The 25,041-nt window shown below is 42.7% G+C and overlaps 1 protein-coding gene across 12 annotated transcripts in view; it reads left to right on the top strand.

Moving 5' to 3' along the window:
* CALD1 (caldesmon 1) overlaps positions 1–25,041 on the top strand; it is a 236,554-nt gene that overhangs the window by 99,190 nt on the left and 112,323 nt on the right. For 9 of the 12 annotated variants that reach the window (XR_012155774.1, XM_073319384.1, XM_073319326.1 and 6 more), the window contains one exon: positions 22,411–22,527. Coding sequence is in view for 11 of the 12 variants with exons in the window: in XM_073319384.1 (XP_073175485.1) it covers positions 22,457–22,527 (71 nt within the window). In the remaining variant the exon portion in view is untranslated. Of the gene's footprint in view, positions 1–21,644; positions 21,809–22,410; positions 22,528–25,041 lie in introns of those variants that run through there. The other 3 variants (XM_073319366.1, XM_073319356.1, XM_073319335.1) reach the window with 3 other exon arrangements.

The raw sequence follows: 25,041 nt of genomic DNA, 5'->3' as shown, positions 1-25,041 counted from the left end.
AGTAGCCACTGGGGCAAGGGAGGGTTGGGAATTCCCCTGAGAGGGGAGACCCAGACTGAGGGGGTACTGCCAGGGGCCAGAACCCTAATCTAGAAGGGCACCGGGGTCCGGGAGGGGCACAGGGCCAGCAGCAGGTGAGACGCTGACTGGCAGAGGGCAATCCTGGCTGACAAGAGCTAATTCCCTGGACAACCAGCAGGAGGCGCTGCAGCGGTGAGTTGTTGCCCTGTTAGAGTCAGTCATGCCTGTCAAGAAGAAAGCCTAGGCTGACCACTCCAAAGTGGAGGTAGTGTCTTTGGTGCTGGATGTGTCCTTTATTTCAGCCAGATTTGTGATGTGAAGATTTGAAATATGATATATTGAGGTAAGATAACTGGCAGGGGTGTCACAAAGATATTGCCAGTCCCTCTACAGGGATCATGGAAGTCTCTGGAGAAGCATCTGTGTGGGATGGTATACTGGGGAAATCAGGCTCATACTGAAGTGTTGAATATGTAGAAGAAAAATGAGGTATGGCTATAAGAGTGTATCAGGAATAGAGGTTCTCACTGATGATTGTGAGAGAAGGGCAGAGTTAAGGTTGTGTGTAGAATTTTAACTTCTTCCTTTGAACTTCTTGGAGTACCACATTTTTAAAAAAAATCAGATGCCAATAAGACTTCACAATGTAACAATTATCTTTTTTATTCACTGCCAAAATTATAATGAAGCACAGAAGATTCCAGTCACTCCTCGTGAGTAGGTCTCTGCCGTTTCTTCTGTAAACATTCAAACAGATGTTAGATAGTAAAATTGTAATGATGTGAAGTATTTATTTAAATCTGTTTTACCAGGAAAGTCTAAGTGGCTGAAGAACATCTTGTTTTCATGAATGTGCAGAGGGGGTATAACAAACAAAGGTCTGCACACAAAACTCAAAGAACAAAAGGTGATCAGAAGACGTTCCTCACGCTTTGGCTAGCTTTTTGCTCTCATTTACATCAATACAAACCTGGAACAACTCCCAGAAGAGCAGAATTTGGCCCTTCCCTTTGTGCAGTTGAGGCTGGATATGCAAACTTGGTGATAGCAAGTGTTAGTTGTAGACACAATCAAAATAAAGATGTGCGTGTGGAGCTGCAGTATATAATCGGTTGATCTAATAGAGCAGCTATCTGTAGCAAAAAGTCACATCTCCACGTAGGTAGGGGTGGTGACAACTTCTAGAGAATTTTTAAGCAATAGGATTATTGTACACAAATGACCTAATGACAACTGTGCAGTGATAGGCTGTGTTAGCCCAGCTTACAAAAAGCTGTGTGGTTTCACAATCAGGAATTACATTGTAGCGCTGAGATGTGGTATCTAGGAGATCTCATCGCACCTTTCACAAGAGAAGAAATGGTAGCCCTCATATCCCAACCAAATTTAGTTGTTTGTTTTTATCATTTGGTCTACATAAACTCCCTCTAAATTTCCAAATGTATAAGGCATTTTTCTTCATTTACTGTTTTTTTTTTAAAACTGTTGCATACTCTTGCTTTCTGCTGTAAAACAGCTGCCATTTCCACCCCAGAGGTAGCTGTATTTCAACAGTGAAATGATTCTCACTTCCCCCCTCCATATAGGAGATAGTAGGAGCTCTATATTCTGTATTCGCCTTCACTGGTTCACTTGTCACCTGGATTACTTGGGGGCATTTACAGAAAGGCTGAAGTCAATTGAAATGGGAAGGGGGCACTCATCCCACCAGCCAAAGAGGAGGAGAACTGTTGGATGGTACTGTTCACCCAGCCGTGAAAGAGGATGGGTAACGCTCTGCTTTTAAACAAAAGGGAGAAGCTGTCCCCTTAAATCCCTGTACTTTAACTTAGTTTTACACCCAGGAGAGGGCAGGTGATGCCACCACTCATACTAGATTGAGTAGTGGGGAAAGTGGGTGTGGAGGTGACAGCTGTGGCCAGGTTTTGGTACTTTAGTGCAATCTAATGAATCATAGGACTGGAAGGGACCTCGAGAGGTCTTCTAATCCAGTCCCCTGCACACAAGGCAGGACTAAATATTATCCAGACCATCCCTGACAGGTGTTTGGAGATTTTTAAAAGCAGGTTAGACAATGATGGAGATTCCACAACCTCCCTAGGCAATTTATTCCAGTGCTTAACCACTGTGACAGTTGGGAAGTTTTTCTAATGTCCAACCTAAACCGCCTTGCTGCAATTTAAGCCCATTGAATCTTAGAATATCAGGGTTGGAAGAGACCTCAGGAGGTCATCTAGTTCAACCCCCTGCTCAAAGCAGGACCAATCCCCAATTTTTGCCCCAGATCCCAAACAGCCCCCTCAAGGATTGCTTCTTGTCCTATCCTCAGAGGTTACCAAGAACAATTTTTCTCCCTCCTCCTTGTAACAACCTTTTATGTGCTTAAACTGTTATGTCCCTTCTCAGTCTTCTCTTCTCCAGGCTAAACAAACTCAATTTTTTAAATATCTTCCCTCATAGGTCATGTTGTCTAGATCTTTAATAATTTTTGTTGCTCTTCTCTGGACTTTCTCCAATTTATCCACATCTTTCCTGAAATGTGGCACCCAGAACTGGACACAATACTCCAGTTGAGGCCTAATGAGCATGGAGCGGAGCAGAAAAATTACTACTTGTCTTGCTTACAACATTCCTACTAATACAAAAAAAGCAAACATTCTGGAATGTAACAGTGTTACCCTGTTGACTCATTTAGCTTGTGATCCACTATGACCCTGAGATCCCTTTTCTCAGTACTCCTTCCTAGGCAGTCATTTCCCATTTTGTATGTGTGTAACTGATTTTTCCTTCCTAAGTGGAGTACTTTGCATTTGTCCTTATTGAATTCCATCCTATTTACTTCAGATCATTTGTCCAATGTGTCCTGTTTGTTTTGAATTTTAATTCTATCCTCCAAAGCAGTTGCAACCCCTCCCAGTTTGGTATCTTCCACTAACTTAAGTGTACTCTCTATTCCATTATCTAAATCATTGATGAAGATATTGCACAGAACTGGACCCAGAGCTGATTCCAGCTTGACTGTGAACCACTGATAACTACTCTGGGAACAGTTTTCCAACCCCCCTTGTAGCAGCTCCATTTAGGTTGTATTTCCCTAGTTTGTTTATGAGAAGGTCATGTGAGACAGTATCAAAAGCCTTACTAAAGTCAAGATATACCACATCTATCACTTCATCCCTATCCACATGGCTTGTTACCCTGTCAAAGAAAGCCATTAGATTGGCTGGACATAATTTGTTCTAATAATAATAATAATAATAATAATAATCAAATAATCAAATCCATGCTGACTATTACTTATCACTTTATCATCTTCTAGGTGTTTGCAATGCTCCATTATCTTTCTGGGTGCTGAAGTTAAGCAGATTGGTCTGTAATTCCCTAGATCATAGAATCATAGAATATCAGGGTTGGAAGGGACCCCAGAAGGTCATCTAGTCCAACCCCCTGCTAGAAGCAGGACCAATTCCCAGTTAAATCATCCCAGTCAGGGCTTTGTCAAGCCTGACCTTAAAAACCTCTAAGGAAGGAGATTCTACCACCTCCCTAGGTAACGCATTCCAGTGTTTCACCACCCTCTTAGTGAAAAAGTTTTTCCTAATATCCAATCTAAACCTCCCACACTGCAACTTGAGACCATTACTCCTCGTTCTGCCATCTGCTACCATTGAGAACAGTCTAGAGCCATCCTCTTTGGAACCCCCTTTCAGGTAGTTGAAAGCAGCTATCAAATCCCCCCTCATTCTTCTCTTCTGCAGGCTAAACAATCCCAGCTCCCTTAGCCTCTCCTCATAAGTCATGTGTTCTAGACCCCTAATCATTTTTGTTGCCCTTCGCTGGACTCTCTCCAATTTATCCACATCCTTCTTTAGTGTGGGGCCCAAAACTTGACACAGTACTCCAGATGAGGCCTCACCAATGTCGAATAGAGGGGAACGATCACGTCCCTCAATCTGCTGGCTATGCCCCTACTTATACATCCCAAAATGCCATTGGCCTTCTTGGCAACAAGGGCACACTGCTGACTCATATCCAGCTTCTCGTCCACTGTCACCCCTAGGTCCTTTTCTGCAGAGATAGTCCTTATTCCCCTTTTTATAGCTGGAGACTTATATTTGCCCCTTTTTCCAGTCCTCTGGAATCTCTCCTGTCTGACTTTTCAAAGATAATTGCTAATGGCTCTGATATCTCATCTGTCAGCTCCTTCAGTATTCTAGGCAGTATTTCATCAGGCCCAGCTGACTTGAAGATATCTAACTTGTCCAAGTAATTTTTAACTTGTTCTTGTTTTAGTCTCTGATCCAATCTCATTTTCATTGAGATTTACTATGTCAGATGTCCAATCACTGCTAAACTTGTTGGTGAAAACTGAAAAATGTCATTTAGCCTTTCTGCCATTTCTACATTTGTTTTTCCCTCTGGGGGAATATTCTCTGGGAGAAGTGGCTCATTCAAGTATGATTGAGAATTGGTCTTAGACAGTGAGAGCATGGGACATCCATGAATTCCAGAGTGATGTGTCTAAGGGTTATAAAAAAACAGTATCTCTCATGTCCAGCCGCTCAGTGACTCCTGCCATATGCTAGTGCAGTATTCTTGCTGGCCCACTGTCTTGCAGTGCCTGTTTTAAGATTATATCAGTTTAGTGGATGCTAACCATCCAGAAATATTCACTATGCCCAGCATCCCTCCTGGTGACTCCAGCAGTTCTCATAACTCCCCTTCACACCCCTGCAAGCTCAAGTCCTAAGGACCAGATTCTGCATCCCTTCTTTAGGTTTGTAGAACAGTCATGTGTGAGTCATCCCAATAGTTTCAGAGAGACAACTCAGGGAGTAAGGCATTATTCAGCATGAGTAAAGATGGCAGAATATGACCCAAAGTGACTGAATACCAAGTGCTAGCTTCAAACAAATTTCATCGCACTGAGTAATAACCTACTCCTCAAGGGTAAGGGTAAGGTACTATTCAGTATGAGGAACACTGCTGGAATCTGGTGCAAAGAGAAGGCGCATCTCTCCCCCCCAACCCCCAAAGAACACATTCCAGCAAGAGAGTGAAGCTGAGATCTGTGCATCAAAGTAGGGTTACCTAGTAAGATAAAGCACACTGTTTTTCCTATCAGTGTTAGTCCTATCAGAGGACTGTAAGCAACAGTCTGGTTTAAAAGAGATAAGCATGCTCAAGTACCAACCAGACCTAACCTTGCTTACATTTTAAAGCCTTGCTTGAAGGGGCCAAAATCCCTCTACTTAAAAGACTTAATTTCCAAGCAGTATGAATTATACAGCAACCATACAAACCATGGCTATACTATAGTGTACATATGTTTGTTCTTTAGTCTGTAAGAAGAGGATGCAGAACAGGAGGTCATTTGACTTACAACCAGTAATTTTGTTTTTTGTAATGTTCCTTTTAACAAATGCAGTTTAAATGGATTTGTTTATATGGCTTGGGATTGGAAAGGCCCAAACTAACCAGATTTTACACAACGTGGCTTTCTTCCAAATTAATCTAAAATATTTTAATCCCTCTGGAGTTTCTTTATCCTTGGCATCTGTGTTATAGTGGAGACACATTTTTAACATTTCTTTGAGAAAATTACCTTTCTTTCCTTCCAACTGTACTTGGTGAGGTCAATGCAGCACTGTTATACTCTATTTAAGCATCTGAGATTCATCACGTATCTCCAGACCAGAGAGAATCATCATAAAAAAAATCTAATGAATGGCAACTGTTAGCCAAACAACTGAGTCCCCTAACCGACATTGGGATTAGAAATTAAAACAAAAACTCCTGCAAAATATAGTTTTGACACTTCAGCTTTGTACTATGAAGAGTTAGACTCTACTAAAAGATGGTTAAAAGAGGGTGTAAGGCAGGGCTGTCCTTAGGATTTATAATGGGGCCTTATGCAGTATTATTAAACTGGTGCCCCTATGCCCAACAGCCTAGGTTTGCATATGTATTTTAGATCAGGGTAGTCTTTTGAAGGATTTATTTAAAAAACTATGTCTGAAGCTCCAAGCATTTGAGGCTAAAGATGAATACTCAGATTGTGCATCTAAATCTACGCAAGGGTTTTTTAGAGATGCAATTTTATAATCTTCAGCAACACTAATGAAATTTTTAAAGCAAATTTTAAACTAAGGTCCTGTAGACTAACATGTTCTGAGTAATTACAGTAATGCACAACTGTTTGTCAGTAAATTCAGAAACTGACAGTATGTATCTGGGGGTTGGCAAATGCCTGTTAAATGGCTTCCTTACCACTTGATGATCACTTTAGATAAGCTATTACCAGCAGGACAGTGGGGTGGGAGGAGGTATTGTTTCATATTCTCTGTGTATATATAAAGTCTGCTGCAGTATCCACGGTATGCATCCGATGAAGTGAGCTGTAGCTCACGAAAGCTTATGCTCAAATAAATTGGTTAGTCTCTAAGGTGCCACAAGTACTCCTTTTCTTTTTGCGAATACAGACTAACACGGCTGTTACTCTGAAACTTACCACTTGAATTACTCTTTAACAGTTTCAGTGTTGTGCTAATAGGTCTGGCAGACTGGAAGGCTCTCACTTTTAAGTACTAGATCCCCCTCCAGAGGAAGACTCACCAGGCTGCAGCAGCCAGCTGTGGTGGGAGTCTGCAGGAAGTGTCAGAACAGGGATATGAAGTGGCAGGAGGGTGGACACTAAGACTCAGGGGTGCCCCAAATTTTCAGCTGCCCTATGTAGCCCTGTATGCTGCATATGCCTAAGGATAGCCCTGGTGTAAGGAAGCTTTGTGATCATGAAAACAACCTGATGAATTACTTATCCTCTTTTGGCCAAACCATGAAGGCCTTACTCATGGCAAGATTGTGACTTGGCCTGTGTGACTGCTATAAAGGGGAGTTAGAGCCCACTTACCGCTGTTGGCCAGGCTGAGCCCAAGGAGGAGTCTAAGGAGGGGTTCTTACTTCCCTGTGAGGGCATGTAGTCTAGGTCACAAGCTAGCTCTAAACCTGAATAGCTCAGTATTTGGCTATGTGCTTGTATTTGTTTTTAGGGTGTGTTTTGTTTTTTTTACTCTAGTGAGCAATTTATGGGACCAGAATTATTCTGCCACCCAGAAACTGAAATACCATGGAAAGGCCAGATCATGTGCTGCTTTAGCTTTATAGAAGCCTTCCTGAGTCATTATAAAAGCCAGTGATCTCCTACAGCTGCCAAATGTGTCACTTGAATGTCCATGGTGACTAGACAAGACTTTGGGTTTTTAAGGTCTCATTTAAAAGACTTGCTCCTACTGCAAGCTATATGGAACAAAGTTACTTTATCAGCTGCAGAAAAAGATGTAGCATCCCCTGTGATGGAGAAGAGATGGGACTCTGGTTTAATAAACAAAGGGTTCCATTTATAAATAGTTTGTAAGGGGTTTAAGATGCTGAATACATGTTTAATAAATGGTTTATTAATTGTTAGAGGTCAAAAGATTGTAATAACCATAGTTTATCTCTAACGTTCTGCTGATGTCCTTATAGCCACATAGCACACATCACCCGAGTCTTAAAACAAGCTTATAACAGCTAGGAATAATTTATTAAACCTTTATAGAAACTTATAAATGGAATCTTAATATAAAGTATGACCAGGAATTGTTTACTGTCAGTGCTGGTCACCCAGACACTAGTTGTGGCTTGTAGATTGAGGAACGCAGTCTGTGCTAAGCAATCATGGCCTGACTACATTATAAATGCCTGATCAATATTGATGAAATTCAGACCTCTGAATGGTTTCAGAGTAGCAGCCGTGTTAGTCTGTATCTGCAAAAAGAAAAGGAGGACTTGTGGTGCCTGAGAGACTAATTTATTTGCGCATAAGCTTTTGTGAGCTACAGCTCACTTCATCGGATGCATGCAATAAATTTTAGTCTAAGTACTCTTTTTTTTGCAGACCTCTGAATGTAGCTTAAGACTGATCTTTAGATGGATCCCTCAGGCCTCCTCTTCCAGCTTCATTTAGTGGTCACATACTGTGGGCCAGATTCTGCTCAAGGTTGCATTGGTGTAAATTGAGAATAACTTTCATAATATTAGTAAACCCAAAACTACCCATTCCTTCATCAGTAGGGAGTTTTGTCAGGAATGGGAACTTGTGCAACTATTCTGTGCAAAGGGATGCAAGAGTTAAGAGCTTTGGGGATGGAGGGGAGTATATGTCAGAGATCTCCACATAGAGATCTGCTCTTGGGAGTTTTGGGTGCAGGTGGGACATAAACAGGCCAGGGGGAAGGGCAGGGATGGAAAGTTTCCCTCTGTGCAGATCCTCCCATCCTCATTCCATTGTGTTTGTGTGGGTATGGAGGTGGGGTGAAAGCCATGTAAAGGGCTTCAGAGACTGTTTCCATAACCTCTGTGGAAGTTCTGTAGTTTTCAGTGAGGGAATGCCTTCTTCCATGAACCTGCCTTGTGCGTGGCTTGAGTACTCAGGCTGGGCACTGGGTTTGGGAGTCTCTAAATAAAGAAAGCTTATAATGCCACACAGCTGCCACTCAAGTTCATCTAAAGTTACTGTTGGTTTTGAAGCTGCTTTTTCAGGAGATGACATGCATTATATGACCTGATCTGAGAGTCAAAAATTCTATTCATGTCTGTATATTGTATATTTATTGCATAGGACTGGCCCTTTAATAAAATCATTGGTATTTCTGCTATATCAGCTTAATCTCATGCAGTTTGACATCAGTGACACCTATCAACCTGCCAAGGCCCAAGTTTGGGACTCATTACGTGACAGAGATGCCAAATGAGGAATACGTCAACGTTATTCATGCAAGAAATCTAAAATGTTGAGGGCTTCCTTCCTTTGTTACCTCAGTTTCAGGGGTGTGTTTCAGGGAATTTAAATTTGGCTGCTTGTGGAGGGATGCAGAGCTCCCCTGGCCCGGGGCTGCATTGGGGGGTGGGGGAAAAGAGAGAGCTCTTTTGGCTCCAGGGCTGGAGGAGTTGTGTGCCGCTCACTGCAGCCCTGGGCCAGAGGAGCTCTTACTCTCTCTCAACCCTGACAGTGGCCCTGGGACTGGAGGAGCTCGCTCTTCCTGCCATAGTCCTGAGGACAGGAGTTCTATGCCTCTGCCAATTATTTGGGGGGGGAGGAGGGAGCTACGTCCCTGCTTGCCCCGCCCTTGCGTATGCCCCTGCTCAGTTTCATGATTATTTTTTCTAATGTAAATAGTTTAATACTAAAAGTGAGGAGGCATGAAATAAGTTCAGGTTTCAACAATGATTGTAAGCAGAAGAGCCATGTCTTACCTTCCTTTGGAAAGTCTTTTGAGATCTACTAATGAAAAGTGCTATATAAAACCTTAGTATTCTTTCTAACAAGGCTCATCCTACAAATTTTTCTAGCCCACTTGAATGCAGGCAGTCCTGAAACTCATGAGTCTGAACTACTAAAGTTTCCAACCCAAAGATTCTGCTTTCATTGCAGTAGACAAGGCTGGGCTGCAATGTTGCTGGGTCATGAAGTTCAGATAGCCGTGAAATGCTTATCTAAACTTCATCAGCTTCTGGGCAGAAGGTAGTGTGGTGCTTAAAGCAGGGCACTGAGATCACTGCTGTGCCTTTTATTCCTAGTTCTGCTACAGACTTCTTGAGAGTCCTAAGGCAGCTTCCTTAATCTTTCTGTGCCTCAGTTTGCCCATTTGTAAAATGAAGGCAATACTGACCTATCACATGAGGGGCTGTGGAGATTGTCATTAACGTTTGTGCTTTGAGATTCTTGGATGGAATGTGCTATTGACCATTTTCTGAACCAAGTTACTGATGTGTGATCAGTGACATGAAGACGCTTGAGTAAATCCTCCTACTGCTTTCTGAATTAAGAATTCTACCTGAGCCAAATGCCCTCTTCCTATATGTCTATATATTTGAAGGCATCTTAGCACCATTACAACCCAAATAGCAGTGGAACAAATTCCAAGAGCAGTAGGAGACCACTAAGGGGAAAAACTCATTTACTGCCAAGGGCAATTTTTGCCTTTCGTTAAATGGGACTGGAAAATATTCCCAAAATACTACATCTGTATGCAGAGGAATAAAGATGGAAAAGAAGAAAAACTATCTTAAATTCAGTAGGAGTCTATTTTAATGACTTTAATTTGCCAGCTGGCATTGTGTTGACTACTTGCTACATATATTTTAAGGAGACCTATGTAGTGCTTGGAACAAAGTTTATATTAAGTCAGAAATTTAAATATTAAGAAATTGGCAGGACTAGTTTTTGGTACTTAGTAGAAACCAAGAAACTGCTTAGTCATGTCCATAGATTTGTATGTACAATGCAAGAACCATATGTGCTTCCAGCAATAAGAGGATATAAATTCAGATATGTACAGAACAGAGTTTGATAGATGTGCATGTCTTTATAATTGGTGGAACCCAGATCATGTTGTTTCCTAACTTAGTATTCCCCATAAAATGGTTTGCTTATGGAAGAGCCCACGTGACACCTTTTGGCCTGTTGGGACCCAGCAGAGGAGAGTTTGTTATTACTCCTTTGTGTCACTGAATCCTCCCCATGACTGCACCTTGCAGCCTCTGCCTGGATTGAAGCTGGTGCAGCCCCTGAGCTGAGTTTAGCCTGGAGTGTCTTCTTGTGTGGTGTCATTTATTGTATAATTTAGGGTATGTGTGTGTGTTTTATTGTGGGTATGTTTCCAAAGCGTTCATGTGGTGTTTAGGGCTTTGTGTGGAGGTATGTGTGAGATTTAATAAGAACTTAAAGGGCCACTTTAACTGTGTAATTAGCATTCATAACATGTTTGTTCCTGACAGTGCAAGGAAATCTCAAGAAATGTCTTAAGTTTCCAGTTACTGGAGCATGACTGGGAAGCAAAGGACAAAATTTTACTGCAGACAATCCTCTTCTTATGCTTATGGAATCATTTAAATTAACAATATCTGACCTGTCAGCATTTACTAATAGCTGAGAGCCAACCTCAAAGGGTTGGAAGGCTTGATTTGGTTCATTTAAGCCCATGAAAATGTGGATGCTTCACTGAATTTATCCAAATCTTTTGACTAAAAAGGGGATGGAGCCATAAAAATTGGGTCTGGATTTTGAGCACCCCAAAATTCAGGAGTGTTTGGATGCAGGGGTTTAGTTTTGGGCCACATGACGGGGTGCAACTCACCACTCTGGTACCTCCTGCTGGCATGGGAATTAGTTCTTCTTGCCAGTATGCCCTCTTCTGGTGGCACCTCACCACTGTCACTCCTGCTCTGGGACACACATCACTCCCAGGACCACAGCATCCTCTTCAGTGACACAGGCCTCTGGCTGTGCTGCTCTGTACTCCCCGCTTCCAGGGGAACATTGCAGTCCCTTAGTCTAACCACTTCCTCAGTGGGGAGTGTGTGGGGGGGAAACTCAGGCCCGTCCACTACTCCAGATCCCAACCCAGGGACCCTATAGATGGCTGCTGCTTGTGTCACCCCTTCTGAGTCCTCCATAGATCTCCCTGGTCCACTTCCCTACGGCCCCAGCACCCTCTTTGCCCTTGCCTCAGCCTGCAGATCTCAGCAGCCTGCCAAGAGCTGCCTTTAGCTCCTCGGGTCTCTGCCTACAGCACTGCTCTGTCCAGGGTGCTTGCTGCCTTCAGCTTGCAAGGCAGTAAGTCCTCCTCCAGGTCCAGGGAGTGACTGAAGCTGTTCCGTGCTGCAGCTCTTCTTATATGGGCCTGCCCAGCCCTGGTTGGTTGCTCCTATAAGCCCTTCTGTGATTGGCTGACTCCTGTGCAAGCCTCCCTAGGGCTCTATTAACCCCTGAGAGCCCAGTGTGGGGCAGGCACCCCGTCATAGGCCATCATAAAGATAAATGCCATTTGCAAAATTCAGATCTGTCTGGATTTCAAACAACCTCAGTATTCACAGATGTCAGAATCTGAGGTTCTGGTCTGACCCCCCTCTCTGCTCCTGCACCTTCCTTCTCCACTTCCCATCTTCCTTCCTCAAGCCTCTCCCAGTCAGATTTTCCCCAATTCAATCCTTCTGTTCCCGTGACCTGCCGACACCATCTCCCCAACATGTCATAGGATTTTAAGGATATCGGCTGAAGGAGTATCTCTCAAACTGGACATTATTAACTCTGTTGGGCAAGCTGCCTTATTGAAATCTTGAGAGCTCTGGAGTTCCCATGGGTCAGAAGACCCCAGAGCACACATTCACTCCTACTCCAACATGCAACCCTTACCATGGGTACCCTAAAATGCATGAGATTTGAAGGCAGAATTCAGCAGTGATTGACAGATATGCTGTAATGAAAGATGAGTGACTAATTTTCAAGAAATAAAGTACCTGACAAATTTAAACTTTTTTTTGATTCATGGCTGCAAAGAGATTGAAATTTCCTCAGATTTGCTTTGTATTCGGCACATGTATACATAAACTCGACAGACTGATTGCAAACAGTTTGCTGCATGTGGTCAATACTCGGTATTCTGAATCTGAGCTGTGTTGCTCAATTGATCACATAAGTCACATGCTTCTGTTTCTTATTCTTAATTGGGTAAACCTAACACTTGTAATCATGAAGAAGTGCTTGAAGACTCTCAGGGAGAATTACAGTTTAGTGAAAGGTAGCAGATAATGAAAGATATGGACATGTTTTGGAAATGTTAAACTTTTCCTTTCTGGACCACACAGGCCTTGTCCAAGACACAATTCCTAGAAAACTTAAGCAGCTGTAAGATTTATTGGCTTGATGCATAGTTTAAATTTTATTTTCCCATGTAACATTCACACAAAGTAACTACATATGTCTGTGCACTCTTAGTGAGTAGCTGTGTAGAGGATGATGGTCAGAGCCTCACCTGTGTTGTTTAACTGAATCTTGGCCAGAACTCTGGTGAGGGGTTTTGGGAACGCTGCTCCCCCTGCTGCTTTAAGCAATGAGCAGTGCTGTACAAAATACGCCAGGCATGTTCTATGTACTGAATTATAATGTTCCAACCATGGCCACAAAGTGTTTGCCTGTGCATGTGTCGTCCTGTTTGGGAAAAGGTACAGTCAGATCCTTGTCATGCTTGGTTAATTGCGTCTCTGCAGGAGCTCTCTTGAGGAGTTTTGGAAACACTGTTGTCCTGCTTCTTCAAGCAGTGTGCCATGCTTTATATAACATGACAAGTATAGTGCACTTCTGGGCTGTTATTTTCTGCCATCAACATAGCCTACTTTACAGGCTTCCTCACCGCTCCTGGGTTCTCTGGTGACTCTGTCACTGCAGAAGCTGTCGTTCCTTGCCTTCACATGACATACTGGGACATACATAGATCATGACACACATTATTAAAAGTGACTAATGATTTTGGGTGCCTCGGTTTCTGGGAAAGAGGCCTGATTTTTCATAGGGAGAGTAGGCATCACATGCTGAAATTCAGATGCCTTTAAGGTATCTTAAGTAGGGCACCTGAAAATAGACACACCAAAATCATGTTTGAAAATTTAGATCCACTTACCACAGTTCAAGGTAGGTTCACGTGTGCCTGCAATATACTCTACTTTCCTCCCTAATTATATCCCCATATTCTGAGTGAGTGATTGGCCTCCAGGACCCAGCTGCAAATCAAAAAGGAATGGGAGACTCCCTGGAGACTAATATCTTTGCTTGGCAAGAACAAAATGGGCTTAATTTACTATAGTTAGGAGCATTTGAAAATTGTGAACTGAGCATGCACAGTAGAAAATGCCATTAAGTCTACATGGGAAGACCCATCCTTTGTGGGCTTCCATAGACTTCCATGAAGTTCCATCGTGGATTAATTTGGCTCCAGGTGCACACTTTATGTGATATACACTGCACATGTGTTCATCTAGCTAAGTGTACAGCTGGCTGAAATGCACCCTGGTTTGTTCAAGGAATGTACAAGTGCAGTATGCCAAGCCATCAGCAATTGGTAGTTCTATCAGCTGAATTTTTGGGGTTCAAATTGGTTAAAAACTCTTTGGGCAGAGCTGGTGGTGAAATTAACAAAATTTATGTTGAAGGAAATGTATTATTTCATCTTTGTGGGTTAAATTCAAGGTAGTAAGAACCCTCAATTCTCAATAGAGTTTAGGGGATTCAACATAATGGCGAATTGGGCTCTACAGTTGTTGTATATCTTAACAGGAAAAAAAGGCTTAAAGGCAAAAATTAAGCCATAGTAAGCTGTCTGCAGAGGACCTATGTATTATTTTCTATTTTTTTTTTTTTTACAGTTACACATATAGCTTAATAGATTTGTGCTGTAAAATGGATTCCGGAAATCATGCAGCGTTTGCACTATGGCTGAGTTAATGTTGCTGTTGGAACTTCACCTTTTGCATTTCCTGACTTTTTGTTGTTTTAACTGTCACCTTAATGTTGTATTAATGCAGGATTTGAGAGATGAAGAGAAGGAACATGAACTGAGTGGGAAAAAATGTGGATAAAACCCACTCACTCACAAATAACTTAGTAGTTTAGATATATTGTAAAAACATGGCGAGCAAATTTAGCATGTGTGTCAGTGAAAGACCAACAACACTTCCATGAATTGGGTTCTGTGTGATCAATTGCTCTGCATGTTTCCATCCTGAGCTGCAGCACTCACTACTAACTGCAGTTCTGGGCCCTCAATGAGCTCTGCTAATGCACGTCTGTCCATCAGTTCCTCCTGCTGGTCGTAAAATCATAGAAATGTAATGCCGGAAGGGACCTCGAGAGGTTATCTGGTTCATTTCCAAGTAAACCTAGACCATCCCTGAGTTTGAACCTATGGCTCCAGACATAGGCGTTGACTCCATGGGTACTCCAGGGCTGAAGCACCCACAGAAAAAAAATAGTGGGTGCTTAGCACCCACCGGCAGTGCCGGGATCAGTTCCTCCCCCCCACCCCCCAGCACCTCCCACCCACTGGCAGTCCCACCGATCAGCTCCTTTCCCTTCCCTCCAGTACCTTCCGCCCGCGGCGGCCCCACCAATCAGCTCCTCCCTCTCCCTCCCAGCGCCTCCCACCTGCCAGCAGCCCTGCTGATCCCCTCCTCCCCCTGCCGCCCAGCACCTCTTGCCTGCCACAGATCAGCTGTTCAGCGGCGTGTAGGTGGCGTTGGGGGTTGGAGGAGGAGCGAGAGTGGAGTGCGCTCAGGGAAGGGGGCAGAATGGGGTGGGGTGAGGCGGGAGGAGGTGAGGGCTTGAGGAAAGAGGTGGGGTGGGACCTGGGGCAAAGCGGGGGTCGAGCACCCCCTGACAACTTAAAAAGACAGCGCCTCTGCCTCCAGAAGATGTGAAGTCAAAGTTTCATTATTTCATTTCAACTATTTCATAATATTTCATACTTTGACATTAAAGCTGTAAGTAAACTTAGCTTGTTTTCCCCCTCTCCATTGACTTCAAAGACCCTTCTTTGGAGTTGAATAGGAGTAAATGTGGTCAGAATTTGGTAGACTCTTGAGGATGGCATAGTAAGATTGTGCTGCATACATGCAGCTTTTCCTAAGCTTAACTAGCCACACTGTTTGTTTATAAATCCATCTTTTAGTGCTCTCTTTTACACCTTGATTCTGCTCCAGTTAAAACCAATGGCAAAACTGCCATCGACTTCAGCGATGCAGGATTGGCCCTTACCCTAGAGAAAATGCTTTCTCGATCCTCCATGTAGGGCCTGATTCTGTGAGCTGCTGATTGTTTTCTGCTCTGTGGTTTCCTTGGGAGTTGAAGCTGGTCAACACTTTCCCAGAGGCAGCCCCAGTGACTTGTGGGATCAGACTGTGAATTTGCAGCAAAGCCTCCAGTAAGGTAGAGTTAGTGTTGGCATTCTTTAGTTCAGTGCATGGTACAGGTATTCCAGTAATTGGTCTAACATAATATAGATGGATGGCTTTGTGGGGAAAATACAGGCAATTTTTCTGTTTTACATTAAGCCAAAAATTACTAGCGAAAGGGGAGCAATGAAGCTAATTTGTTGACAGACAGGATTCCCTTCCCATCCCTTGAAAGCTTGGAGACAATAAATATAAAGAGGCGCTCATTTGGGGCTGAGTGTGCACAGTGCTGAGCACTTCCTATAAACTGCTGTGTATCTTTAAATCCCTTTGATTTCAGGGCACTCTGCAGCTAGCAGGCTCAGTCATATATTCAACAGCTGAAATAGCCTTTACTTATGATTAAATGGGAACTAAGGGGATTCCAATTTCCAGTGCTTTCTTCTTTCAGCACTGAATGCCAAATATTCCTTCAAAAACAATACTGACAATGGGAGGAAACTTAACTGACATGGCATTTCTGGTTCCAACAAAGTGTATTGAAAGAATGGGAGAAATTCTGCCTTTAGAAGTGTATGTACAACTCTCAGTGGCTTTGCAGGTGTGTATCTGAGGTAAAATAGCGTGTAGCAAGACCAGCTTCTTAAACCCTGTGCAAGTGCAGTGACATCTTGTGGTAGATGCTACTGCAGAATTTGGCCTTTTGGGTGAAATCCAGACACTGTTGAAGTACGTGGGAGGTTTGCCAGAGACTTCAATGGGACCAGGATTTCATCCCTGGTCTTTATGTTAGGAACTGTTTCAGTTTTGTCTGATCTTTGGGGACAACAAATTTGGAATATTTCTGAGGACGCTCAAAGGAGAGGGTCATAGGTCACTCCTTCTGACATGAGAACTGGTGTCTCTGCCAGCAGCCTCCAGCTATGCTGCTTCGTCTGTCTGCTAATGGGAAACTATCATTAAATGTCACCACAAGCACATTTGGGTCCGGTACATGCAAATCCAAACGTTAAAAGAAAATTCTGGTTTTCCTTGGAGGGAGTTCCCCCCCAAGACAATGGTTCACCAGGCTGACACCATTAAGCCATGTCAGTTTCAGAGCCAAGGGTACACAAGGGGTGATGTGGCCAGCATCACGTCTGACTACCTTTGACTGTCCTAACCCGAGGGAGCAGGTAGCTATTTTACAGCTGAGTGAACGGGAGGGCGGCGGCCTTTCAGCATGAGATTGATCGAGACGCGACCTCATGACTTTCGGAACTGTAGTTGAGTGCTTTACCCACTCAGCTACCACAATGTTAACACCTAGTCATGCACCTTTGTCTGCCTTGGACAGATAGATAAATATTTATCTAATAGGCAGAGTCTGCCAGGCCCTAATGTGGGTGTGCAGTGAAGAAGGGAGGAAGTAAGGAACCTCCCTCTCCTTGCATGGATCACTAAAGAGCAAGGCAAAATTGTCATTTCTGTGCACAGAGAATCCCTAGAGAATGGAGAGGGATGGAGAGTGTGTGGATCAGTGATTTCAGGTGGGTTTGTACTCAGCACTGTTAAGTTGTGACTCCGTTGCCGCTACCCATTCAACCACGGCTACACTATATGCGGTTTATGCTCATGGTAACTCGGTGAGAGCAAGTGCAAGGATGTGTACACAAGCAGGGGAATCACACCCATTGTTCACAGTGTAGATGTAACCACAGAGTGCAGATGGAAGTAAAACCAATGGAGAGCAGAAGGCAATCTCCTTAATTTGATTTTATGAAGCTAAATATTGACTGTTGTTGTTTAGGTAGTTTGCTTCTGATGAATGTGTTTTAAGAAACACAGTCAGATGAAACAAGGGATGGGCTAAATTAAAACAAAACTGTATGTTCACATGACCTAATGTGTTGGTTTTGCCTTGAGTCCCAAATGAGCTATTCTGTTTGGGAAGGAGCAAAGCTGCTTGGTTTTGTTTTGTTTTTTTTAAAAGGTACAAAAGTTCAGTATCTTCAGTCAACACGAACAGTTGGCCAAGTTTTACAGTAAGGCCTGCAGATGTGGTCACATGAAAGTAACTTTGGAGATGAATTCTTAGACCCTGTTTAAATGTCAGTTTTAGTCTTGGTAATGTAATATTGCTAGCTGCTCCTAGTGTCTCAAAGTACAGTAGATGCTTAAATGGGATGTGACATTTGGACAAATTCAGCTCTGGAGTAACACCTTTTGACTTCAATGGGAGTTGTGCCCACTTATAACAGATCTGAATTGGGTCCAATGACATATAGTTTAAAAGAAAAAAAACCCCAGTATTTCCAAACATTTTCTGACAGATTTTCATAGAAAACAGATTTTATTTGTTGAAGATAGACTAAGGAACTCTAATTCGCCCAGATATTACTCTAGAATACTTGTTATAGCTGCATTTCATGGGTGCCAGTTTAAACAAGATGTAGTTGAATAAAGAGACTTGCTCATTCTTCCACTTTTCAGCTGCAGAAGGAGACTTGAAAGGGCTCTGCTTTCCTACCCTGGGTGGTACTTGTGGTCCCATAGATGCCAGATCACGTGCACAAGTAAAGCAAGGCACTCTATACTTACATAGGGCAGGATGTACTGTAAGGTACTGTACTGGAAAGAACCCCCTGCATTCTTAGGGTTGTCAACTCTGAAGCTATTCTGGGAGTTTTTTTTTCCCCCCCAACATGACATAATGTCATTTTCTTAAAAAATCCTATTAAAATCTGGATTGCTTTCAATAGTCACCGGGAAATCAATGCTGATTCTGGGAGACTTCAGGCAATCCTGGAGGGTTGGCAAGCCTATGCATTCTAGGTCAGGGCTATGGAAAACTGAAGGAGAGGCAGATGAGCCATGATGTTTTATTTAGTTCTGTGTAGACATTTGGCCTGGTAGGATGGAATCTACAAAACTGCTAATAATTTTGATGAATGTGATAAATTCTGGTAGCCTCTGCCATGGACCCAGAGGCACAGGGGAGCCTTGTGCATTCTCACAGGATGTCAGCATGGGTATGGTGTTACCACCTCAGTATGAGTGGAAAGTCAGCGTACCAGCTAGTGCACTCGTGATGCTCTGTGGGCTCAGGTTCTTATCATGCTGGTGAAGGGCACACTTCCCCTGGCAGACCTCCAGGATAGGACAGACAGAATGGCTCGGGCCATGTTTGCTCAGCCATTTGAGCTCTGATCCATAAATCTCCAGTGCCAGAATTTCTTCCTTTTTATTGTTTATATGACAGTAACACCTAGAGGCCACAACTGAGATCAAGGTCCCATTGTTCTAGGCCCTGTACAAACATATAGTGAAAGACAGTCCCTGCTCTGAAGGGTTTCAATCTAAACAGACAAGAGGTGTGAAGGGAAACAGGCAAGAAGAGTGAAAGGGACTTGTCCAGCGTCCCACAGTATCTGTATCAGAGCCAGGAATAGGACTCAGATTTCCTCTGTTCAAGTTCACTGGACCATACTAACACTCAAATCAGTGTCCTTAAGAACAGAACGGCAATACTGGGTCAGAACAATGGTCCATCTAGCTCAGTATCCTGTCTTCTGACAGCGGCCAGTGCCAGGTGCTCCAGAGGAAATGAACAGAACAGGTAATCATCAAGTGATCCATCCCTGCTGCCCAGTCCCAGCTTCTGGCAAGCAGAGGCTAGGGACACTTCTTTTATTTATGTTATGTTATTTCAGTTCTCCTGGAAACATCAGCCCCAACAGTGAGAACTCGCTCTTTACAGCATTCTTGCCCCTCAGTAATCAGGGTGCAGGAGATTGAGGCCGGAAATTGGGTTTCTCATTTCTTTTATAATCTCCTTTCTGCTCTAGTCCCTTTATGCTGTTCTATCAGTATAAAGGGTCCATAAAAGTGGACCCTAGGAAATAACCCTGCATAAATGGGGTCCCCCGGCAGTGTAGAATAAGGAGAATGACACTATGCTGCATCCCCATTGCTGCCCCTGTCATTGGAGGAATGTCAGGTGGAAGAAGGAAGGGCACATGGCTGGAGTGTACTGCATTCTGACTCTCTAGGCTAGCTGAGCAAGTGGGTAAACTTGGCTTAAAAACCACAGTGGCGTAGCAATACCTTGGAGCTGGACACCCTTCCTGTCTTTCAAATCCAGGAAGCCTCCTACATTGACCTTCTTACAGACAATGGGCCAGATTCACTGCTAGGAGTAAACCAGCAAAAGAGCTTTGGCTTCAGTGGATTTGTGGTCATTTGCACCAGTGGTAATCACACCTTGCCATCTGCCCAGACATTATCAGACTGAAGGTTTCTGTATGCATTACAGAGTCTAAGGACAAAGGATCACCAGATCATCTAGTACACAAGAGCGAGTGATCTAGCACTAAGTAAGTTGCTGACAATTCACCAGTGGGTGCAAGCTTTCAGGCTGTCTGCCTTGAAGATCACTGAAAGGAAATTTGCAATTGTTTCATTGTACCGAGAGAAAGCGGAACAGCATGCCTTGGCATTGTGCCGTCACCAGCGGTGGCAGCCTGAGAGTACTTTGCAATAAGTAAAAAGAAAAAGGAGGACTTGTGGCACCTCAGACTAACAGATTTATTTGAGCATAAGCTTTCCTGAGCTACAGCTCACTTCATCGGATGCATTCAGTGGAAACAGTATTTTCCTTAGTCTCTGAGGTGCCACAAGTCCTCCTTTTTCTTTTTGCAAATACAGACTAACACGGCTGCTACTCTGAAACCTTTGCAATAAGTAGTAATTCTATATTAGGGAACATGCTCTGGCTCTGTTTCATGGCTCCAATAGGTTGAAAATGATGCATAAGAACAGCATCACTTTTGCTTTCTAAGAGCTAATTCAGTACAATGGAAAGGTGATTGACAGCCATAGAGACTTAAGGAGTTTATTCATTCACAGCAATGCAAGTTTCCACCTCCTCACTGCCCAGATATTAAGGCCCTGATCCAGCAAAGTACTTAGTATGTGCTTAACTTAAAGCACATGAGTAGTCGCAGTGAAGTCAATGCTGAAGCACGTGCTTAAAGCCAAGCATGTACTTAAGTGTTTTGCTGAATTGGGGCTATGGTAGAGATGAGAGAAAGTAAGAAATATTTTTTTCATATTGTCCCCAGGCATTTGCCAGAAAGAAATTTTCTTTTTTCATGAAATTTGCAAGAAATGGGTAGTTTCACATAAAGTATATGATCTTCAAAAGCGTCTGGTCAAGTATCTTCACTGGATCCAGTCCTCTTTTGGGATTCTCTGCTGGAAGTCTAATCAGAACTTGCTAAAAACGCATTCAGAAAAGCTATATTTCTATTGTAAAGGTCAAAACTGTGCCAATAATCTTGTTCTGTGGTGAGCGCCCTTTCAAAAAACAGACACCCCCCCCCCAAAAAAATCCCACTCCTACCCAAGCTGAGTTTTTACCCCCAAAATGGAGATGTGCTAGAGATTCCCTGAGGTCCACTAAAGACTTCACTATTGTTGTTGATTTGATACGGAAGATGCTCAGATACTGCAGAGGTAAAGCTTTAAGGCAGATAAACAGATTTTTTTTAAAAAACCCCCCTTCAAATAATTAATGAATGCAGCTTCTTTGTCTCTTTTTTAAATTGTAAGCAGTTAGTCTCAGTTGAAAGGCAGCTATTATCTGAACTCTTTCTTTTCGCAGTGTAAGTGGCTGTTCTTGTACTAAAGAGCTGGAAAATGTTTTTAAGGGAGGGAAAAAAAAAACCCCTCTGAGTGCAGAGTCTAGGCTAGGATTCCAGAGGAAGTTGAGGCCTCCAGCTCTACACAGGAAGCAATCTTAGAGCAGGCCTTAAATGCCAGATTCCAGGCAGAGTTTAACTAACCACTGACAGCTCTGTAAACAAAGCAGGGACAAAAAGAGAACAGCTTTCCCTTTTCTGGTAGTCATTTTTTGGTTTGGGGGCTGCAGGGGAATTCTGTAATACTCGGCTTGATGGGATATAAACGAAGGCTGAAAAGGCTTTGTATATGAAGAATTATACAGGGGAAATATTTCATGGACTAAATTATCAAGAAGAAGGTAGGGCATTGTTAAAATGCATGGATTAAACTACAAAAAAGTTGCTTTTGGTTCTTTAAGAAGGATTTATACACAACTCGTCTCCTTCTGGGTGGTATTTAAAAGCTCTGGCTTCTATTCTTTTTCTCTCTCTCCCTTTTTTGAGGGGGAAAGGAGGGGGACTGTCAGCCTTTCCAGAACATCTCGTTATCTGTGCAGCTAGAAGAAAATGAGAAATCTGTTGTGTAGCAGTTTATTGCTTCCAATAAAATTTGAAGTTGACAATTACAGTCCTGCTGAATTCTTGCTATTGTTTCTAGAAGAGGACCTGTGGCATTACAAATAGCTAGTCTGTGGCTAGCAGATATATACAGTATTTAGGTTAATGCATGTTGATTTAATTTTAACTTGGAAAATAAACTCAGGAATGGGCTGTGTTTATCCTACTAGGCATTGCATTAAGCCTGTTTATCTCCACAATACTGAGGAATTTTATTGCTAGAAAAAGAAAATAGTATCAGTGGAGTTTAAAAAGCAAAAAAAAAACACCCCTGAATTATCTCAGTTGATTAAATGCATCCAATCGTATTCCATGTCCCTTCTAACTCATTGACCTTTCTCAGTTTAGATTCTGATCTGTTTGGAGTTTCGAAAGCTTGAACACGCACCATGGATGACTTTGAACGCCGCAGAGAACTCAGGAGGCAAAAGCGTGAGGAAATGCGCCTTGAAGCGGAGAGGTGAGGTGTTACATTGGAAAACAGAGCCAGTGGTTTGATTTGTGTTAGTAGTGGCTTTGAGGCTTTCTGTATCTAAATATCCAAAGTGTGGTGCAGTTTTACTGAACAACTTTGCTATCAATATGTTTTAAAAAAATGGCAATGGGTAATGTTTCTGGGGAGACGCCAAAAGTCAGTGGGAGTTGGGTGCCTAACTTTCTTAGGCTTTTTTGAAAATCCCAGCCTTGTGTGTTGAGGAAGAATGTAAGTACTGAAGGTGGAGTAGGGCAATGTGAAATCATTTACAGGTACAATAGAAAGGAACCTGTCAAGTTGACAATGGTCAGATGTCATGCGTCTGACTGCTTGCTAGTCATAGAAATCAGATTGAGGTGGTGGTTACAGAGATAGAGCTCAAATTATAGCGTGTTGAAGGAAAGCAGAGTGGAAATAAAACCCTTTGAGTACTTAATATGGGAATACTTACCCTTAGACTATTTACTACTCCATATGTGAACTGTATGCTAAAATATCTACACTACTAGTACATTAAATTTATGATTTGTTTGCAACTGTTTGATATAGATTATAGAGGCAAAATTCTGCTCCTAGTTACTCCAGATTGACATTGGTATAAATAAGAGTAGAATGTGACCCTAAATGTGAATGTTGTTAGCTAAAATGCAGTGACAAGACTTTATTAAATGAACAGCTTGAAAATATTGGGACTAATTCTCCTCTAATTCACACCCATTTTATACCAGTGCAACTCCATTGATGTTAGTGGAGTTACTCCTGTTTTACACCAGCATAAGAGGGGAAGGAATCAGGCCCCTTATATTAAAAAAAACAAAACAAAAACAAATTTCCTTCTTTATGTTACAATGATTACATTATTTCAAAACATATAATTTACCCATTTCTCTTTCTTTCTCTCTCATCTGGATACTGAAAACAGTATAGTCAGTTTCACTTTTGTTTCTAGTCTTTTTCATGTCCAGGTTCTCATGTACTAGCACAATGCTGCAGTATTTGAGTTTCAAACACTGCAGAGGTATATTTATTTCTTTTTACTAAGCAGTTTTATATGGAAACATAAAAAAAAGTCCAGGGGGTATAATATAAAATACATATTTTTTTATATCTGCCTTGAACATTTTTAATATGGTCTTGCCCATTCAGGCAGGACTTTTCAAATACATTGCGGAAAGGACATCACATGGATGGACATAGGTGCCTTTTAATTGATATTTGTTTTAGAAGCAAAGCACTATCCTATAGAACTGTGTATGTAATGGTTCAGATCAGGGTGGAAAACTGATTCTTTGGCTTTGGGAAACAGGAAAGTCAATTGCAGATAAATAAAGCCAATGAAAGCATGGTGGCCGATGTGAAATGAGATGGTAGCTTCCACATTTCAAAAGCCACCATCACAATTGTCAAGTTGGTTAGCAAGCTTAACAAAGAGGCTGTAAACTGAATGGGTCATGGAGAATGAGCTACCTTCTAGTGTTCCCTCCAGGTCTGTGTTGATGCATTTGGTTGGACAGTTTGAGAGAAACTTGCATGGCCAGTTCCAGTGCTGGACCATTCCTCTTGGTAAACAGGGTCTTCTGTCTCCAGAGCTGTTGGGCTCTCACCACAAAGTAAATTTGCAAAGAAATACACGAATTGAATAAAATGCTTGTCGTAGTTGCTGACAGGGATATAGGTGCCAGTCACATTCACTGATTGGCAGAGGCCTGGTGTTTATGTGAGGACACAGTAATGTTCAGATTTATCCCATGCCGGAGGTTTGACCCAATGATCATTTGCAATGAATGTACATTTATTTCATGTAGATCCAGTTTATCAGTTTATAACAGCTTGGTTTTTGCTGTTGTTGTTCTTGTTTGAAAGGAAAGAGAGAGACTCTAGAGGGTGACTGTTAGCAATCTACTCTCCCCACCCATAACCCCAACTTCCTTGAAGAATTTTGGATAGTGTAGGCAAGGAGGCATATCCTGTCTGATGGAGATCTGTGTTTTGAATTTCCCCTGGAGGGCATTCAAAACACTGTGGGACAAATCACATCCCTACTGAGTTCCCCAGTGGAGCTGACTGGACCACAATAACCCAGCTTGACTTTGTGGATGCAGAGTGCAGTTGGAATCCTGCTGGGGGCTTCCTTCATCAGAGGCTGCCTGGTAGCCACTGTCTGGAACCCTCACAGTCAATCCTTTAAAAACATTGGCAGCAGGTGGGGGGAGGGTGTGTGTCACTGCAGAGTGTGGGCCTTTGCAGATAAGACCAGGGAGCTCCTGATCATGTGCAGAGACTCATGAACTCCATGGAGACAAAGACAGGTCTGTGCAATGACCTACCAATATGCTTCAAAGCTCTCTAAACCCCAGCCTCACTGGATGGTAGTTCGGCCACCCAGAGTGAATATATGTCGTCTTGGGCAATCAGGAGTTCAGAGGAATGAAGGGAATACCCTTAAAAATCCCAAGACAGCTTTACAAATCATGAGATCTATGATTCACTTTCTATTTT

The sequence above is a fragment of the Lepidochelys kempii genome, chromosome 1 (assembly GCF_965140265.1).
Source record: "Lepidochelys kempii isolate rLepKem1 chromosome 1, rLepKem1.hap2, whole genome shotgun sequence".
NCBI lineage: Eukaryota > Metazoa > Chordata > Testudines > Cheloniidae > Lepidochelys > Lepidochelys kempii.
Note: the sequence above shows the minus strand (reverse complement) of the source record. Positions and strands in the feature narration are given on the sequence as shown.